At 38.7% G+C, this 6,000-nt stretch overlaps 1 protein-coding gene across 1 annotated transcript; it reads right to left on the bottom strand.

The window, feature by feature from the left end:
* Positions 1 to 2,084: 2,084 nt before the first annotated feature.
* LOC134461511 (zinc finger protein 239-like) lies at positions 2,085 to 2,797 on the bottom strand. The gene has a single exon (XM_063214418.1). The coding sequence runs from the start codon at positions 2,781 to 2,783 to the stop codon at positions 2,085 to 2,087; it is 699 nt and encodes a 232-aa protein (XP_063070488.1). The 5' UTR covers positions 2,784 to 2,797.
* Positions 2,798 to 6,000: the final 3,203 nt, after the last annotated feature.

The raw sequence follows: 6,000 nt of genomic DNA, 5'->3' as shown, positions 1-6,000 counted from the left end.
TTGGCTATTTGTGGTAGGCTACCTACCGGCTATGTTGTCATGATGTGATATTATGCAGGATCTCATAATGCACAATCCGTTCCATACTTTACAGTCTTATTCTAAGCAATGTTGTGAATGTTTTTACTGAGGCATTTGTTGATTTGTCATTCATGACCTGATTTATATAACTAAATGCATAAAAATAGGCCGAAATCACATTTTTTAAGGTTATTAGCAGTATTTTCTCTGTACCTGGATAACAAAAGGAGATAGCCACAATTAACCACAGTAAATATTCTTGTATGTAGGATATTAACAAAATAAAAAAGGAATTTTGAAGCTGATATTTTCAGGTGGTCAGATTCATTGCATCAAAATATAATGCAAATTAGTGCATATTTAATTAGATAATAGCCTAATTAGCATATTTAAACATAAAATATAGAAAACTTGTAATACATTTTTTTCTCCAATTCATACGAGTAATCATCTGATAAAGTTTCATATTGATATCTGCAAGTTAAAAAAAAAATACCCTATTCACCTACAGTGTCTCGTCTTATTTGTGGGATTGCTGTTATGAAAGGGTTAATTATTACCCCATATTGGGTTTGTTTCAATAAGGGCAGTGTTAAGGCAGTCCAATGTGAATGTTTTTCAGGTAATATAAGCAATTCGATACATTTTGTAACATTATTCACAGTAATATTAGGTGTCTTTCGTTTTTTGTCATAATTTGCATTTATGGGACAATAAAGGCTCAAAATCTGAAAATGCTCAAGTGATATCACCGGGCATCGTCTGAAATCTTGAAGACTTGCCTAAAATCTATCAGATAAAGCAAAAAAAATAACTTTATCAAAGAAATCTGGGTTCAACCCCACGGCTCCCGGACTATAGCGTGCTCCTTCACTTCCAACATGCAGAAGTTGTTGTCCCTCTCCTGTTGCTACAACACTACATGCGTGAACACATTATCCTGCCTCTGCTGCAAGTTTTTTTTTTTTTATCCCTTTTCCGCAAGCTTTTCCACATCACCTTTTAGTTTTCGTCTCTCCATCGCTTGTATCTCAAATTTGTGCGCGTAATGCAGGGTAGGGGTGGGGCAGCAATGAATTGTTAAGTCCGACTCAGATGCACCAATAGGACACCCCCTCCCTCTACCCCCTTTATGTGTGGGCTGATGTCATTGGAGGAGGGCCGAGGGCCGTCAGCACGAAATTGTGGGCCGCCGGTCACATTTTTTTTAAAACATTAATAACAATTATTTTTAAAAACCGACATCACCGGCCCTCTAGGGGCGTCGGCCCACCAGGATTTTGCCCGGTTTGCCAGATTGCCAGTCCAGCCCTGCCTGACTCCGAGCGAACTCCACCTATTCCTAAAGACTTTCTCTGATTAAAAAGGATATGAATACACCTTATGAGAACATGGCCATGATGCTGTTTTAATGTGTTTGCATACTGCGAGTTTGTGTTGTTTTTCAGAGACTAATGCAAAAGTAGCCTATTCATGAAGTTTGATTCCATTCCATCCTATTCTATGCTCACACACGTTTTACATTCTGACCCTTATTGTATTTACTGTATTTTTATTACTGTATTTATCACTGCATTTATTGTATTTTGATTTACATACTTATGCTACACCTGCAAGTACCAGTGGCTAAACCACCAAGATGTGTATGATCATACTGTACAGTTGACACAGATAAGAGACACCCACCAGGGACACAAACGATCTCCGCCACTTACTTCCAAGCCTCGTTATTTAGTGTGTTGCTCCTGTACGAGGCCAGGGACATATTGTTAATTATTGGGTACTTCACAAACGCTCCTCTTTTGTCTTTTTTGTATGGTTTTATTTTTTCCACAGGGTGTCAGAATTAATTACAAAATTCATATCATATTCAAATCATATCATACTGCATTTCATTTCATCACAACAAACCTCCTATTCATTCATTGGATGATGGAGCTCTACTTTTTGGCGTGCGTCATCTGTCAAAGTCGCCATGCCCCAATCTCCAGTCTTTGTGAGGACGTTGTTGCATCCCATTGAAAATTAATTGAATGCAATCGTCGGAAATATGAGAACAGGCCCTAAGGCTCGTCTCCTGTGTGAATGCGTTGGTGTCGTTTGAGATCCCTTGCCTGTGAAAAACTTTTGCTACAATGCTGGCAGATATAGGGTCTCTCTCCAGTGTGAATGCGGTTGTGTCGTTTGAGATGTCCTGCCTCTGTGAAACATTTTTTACAATGTTGGCAGGCATAGGGCCTCTCTCCAGTGTGAATGCGTTGGTGAACTTGGAGATGCCCTGCTTGTGAAAAACGTTTGCCACACTGGTGGCAGGCATAGGGCCTCTCTTCTGTGTGGATGCGTTGGTGAACTTGGAGATGCCCTGCCTGTGAAAACCTTTTGCTACAATGCTGGCAGGCATATGGTCTCTCTCCTGTGTGAACGCGTTGGTGTTGTTTGAGATCCCCTGACCTTGAAAAGCTTTTGCCACACTGGTGGCAGGCATAGGGCCTCTCTACTGTGTGGATGCGTTGGTGAACTTGGAGATGCCCTGCCTGTGAAAACCTTTTGCTACAATGCTGGCAGGCATATGGTCTCTCTCCTGTGTGAACGCGTTGGTGTTGTTTGAGATCCCCTGACCGTGAAAACCTTTTGTCACAATGCTGGCAGGCGTAGGACCTCTCTCCAGTGTGAATGAGCTGGTGTGCTCTCAGACTTGTCCAGGCATTGAAGCGCTCACCACAAAGAGAACGGCAGTGCTTCTTTGTTAGTACAGGCATCATTATTTCTGGCACAGCCGTGGATTTGGGAATTACAGACGAAATTGATTCTGTTTCTGGCCCACCACGCAAAACTAAAAAAAGAGGAAATATCATTACATGTTAATTATTAGATCATCATAAAAAAAACATGTGTGATTGTCCAGTAAGCCTTTGAACCCACTTAAAGGTGCACTGTGTAGCATGGTGGCCACAAAACGTATTGCAACTATGCTGTTCATTTGAAACTGTGCTGCCTATAGCCAAATGTAATCTTTTTTTATGAATATTTACTAAATAATAAACCAACATTTATTATAGGGATGCACCGATACTGCTCAGTTTACTCGTACTCGTACTCGTCAAGCACTTGCCGATACCAGCTATGAGTACTACTAATAGGGCCTTTCAATTATTTTCAATTATGGGTTCTCTGATGGACGATGAGGTTACTTTTGCATATAAACCCTTTTCCACATACGGTACACTGGTAAGGCTTTTCTCCGGTAGGGGGTTTTCTCATGTCTGATGAGATTACTTTTTTTGCAAAGCCTTTTCCACATGTGGCACACTGGTGAGATCTTTCAAAAGTATGGACACTCTGATGGGTAATGACATAATTTTTCCTTTCAAAGCCTTGTCCACATGTAACACATTGGTGATGCTTTTCTGCAGTATGGGTTCTCTTGTAATTTGATGAATAGTCTTTTGTGTCACAGTTCTTTTCACCTGTTTTACCTGAGGATGAAAAACATACCAATGAGTTTTAACATCACAAGCCACAAACCCCCCAACTCAAACTTCTACATGTACAGTGTATACACACTGTGTAACACATAGAAGAAAGTGATTATTTTGAAGGAATCTTGTTCAAGACATTAATCAATAGCTGAATGAATGTACATGGGGGAAATATAAGTTAGAATGAGTTTTTCATTTGGCCAAATTATATGGTTTGCAAAGAGAATTTGTGACAACTTCAACACAGGCAATGTTCATGGAACTGCCTGCAATCTCTGACTCGCCCGCACCCCAGGTTAAAGGAAGAGACCACCCTCTTTTGACTTTCACATATTTGCAGCAGTTCCTAGCATTCTTCAAGAATGTGCATATCATGTTTCTTCTCTGTGTTTTCAGTACTTATTATATTTTTTGTATAAAAATTATTAGCATAGCTTAACGTTATCACTTGACGTAACTGGTAACTTTAGCACCAAACCACAAGCGATCACTGGACAAAATTAAATAGCCATTTTACACTGAATTTTATATTCATTTTAACGTGGTTTATAAGAACTTTTGGTTATGTTTTATTTTGCATTGCTCTGCTAAATTTGGCTATACTGTTAAACGAGGCAATCCAAACATATAGACAAAAATGATATGCACATCCATGAATGATGCTTGGAAATACAGCAAATATGTGAAAATCAAAAAAGGGTGGTCTGGTCTTGTTCCTTTAAAAACCTCGGGTTTAAAGGAAACTCCTTCAAATCTATATAAAACTGTTTTCCAACTTCTAGGAACTTATGCACTGACATGCTCAGCTCAATATTTAAGTAAAATTGTAATATATATACATATATATACATATAGAACAAGTATGTGTTTTATATATAATATACTGTATAATGAAGTTGAAAAAGTGAAATAAAAAGCATGAAGACATGAACTGAAATTAGAGTAAATTTAAGTGTTCATTATGACTTGCAAAATTGCATTCTTCATTCATGAAAAGGAGGATCCTTTACGATGTCAGACATTTTGAATTTCTAGAAATAAAAGTTCATAAAGACTTCACCCAACATTTTTTTTTATTTTTTCAAGGGTGTTTACCAAAATATTGTAATACTGAAAAATGAGAAAAGTTCGCACCATGCATAGGTTTCTTTACTACACAGACACATTTCAGCGTTCTGCCTTCCTCACTGAGCCGAAACGCATCTGTGTAATAAAGAAACCTATGCATGGTGTGACCCTTTTCGAATTTCTAGAAATAGTCTGCATTCAACAGGATTACACAACTCTCTCGATGAAATGGTGGTGCAAAAACATACAAAACCATGTGATAAATTAAAGACAAATTTCTGTCCACTCAGATTCTCGTTGTGTTCTTTAATTTGCCAAGCTTTCGGTCAACTGACCATCCTCAGGGAGCTTGGTAAAGTAAAGAACACAAAGAGGATCAACGTTGGCAGACATTTATCTTTCATTTGTCACAGAATATCTAGAAATTTGCATTTTTTTAGCTTCAAAGTATACTGTACTTAAGTCATATAACAAAATATGAATGAAAAGATCACATTTGGCAAAAAGCAGCAGAGTTGCAATATCTATTCCGACCAACATCCTACACATTACACCTTGAAAAAAAATATGAATCTAGTTTTTATGTTGTGAAACGTACCTGTTGGAGTCATGTCTACATTGTGTTCCATTAGGGAGGACTGTGTTTCCCTTTTCATGTCCAGAGCTTCTTCTTTAACGTCGGCTATCTCAGTTTCATTGTCTTCTTCCTTTGGTCTGTACAAATACTCCGGGAGGAAATCATAAATGTCATCTTCTTTAACCACCTTCAAGGATACTGTCTGTTGTGATGGAGTTAAAGGCTGAATTGAAGAAATGCCACTTAATTGCATGACATGAGACTTCTCTTCTCCTTCAACTTCAGGTGACAAACCTGGTTCTTCTTTGCAAATTGGTGTCCAAGTACAACTTTCTTTCGTGTCTATATGGTCGGGTCTATAAATGTCCTCTTCCTTTATGGCAATCTTGTTCATTGCGAGTTGTGATCAGGGTCTATGAAGTTTCTCAGTCATCCAGGTTCTGGTAGCCAAAGGATAGTACTGTTTGCAGATTCCCTCTTTTAACCAAGTCTTCTGCAGTTCTGATCTAATGTTAAGGAGACAGGAGCTTTATCAATGGGCCACTACTGTAGAGACGAAGCTGTAGACCACTCCCCTCATTAGTTGACAAACAGGTCACCCATCAAGGTGTAAATGGGAGGATCATTGTGGTTTCAGGATCCAGAGGGTGATAACAGCTATACAGTAGATGTGAATCGTCATTTGAATTTCACTAATGGTGCTGCTATCATGTGTGAGCGATTGTAAAACTCCTCAAGGGTTAAGCTTTCGTTTGTGACCAAGATCATGCTTCCAGCTGAAAATGTTCTTTTGCAGTAAGACCTTATTTGGGGGCTGTGTTTTGGGTAACCAAAAGATTTCTTTCTGAGTCTCAA

Source organism: Engraulis encrasicolus, chromosome 13 (assembly GCF_034702125.1).
Source record: "Engraulis encrasicolus isolate BLACKSEA-1 chromosome 13, IST_EnEncr_1.0, whole genome shotgun sequence".
Lineage (NCBI taxonomy): Eukaryota > Metazoa > Chordata > Actinopteri > Clupeiformes > Engraulidae > Engraulis > Engraulis encrasicolus.
This window is presented reverse-complemented; position numbering and strand designations above follow the sequence as displayed.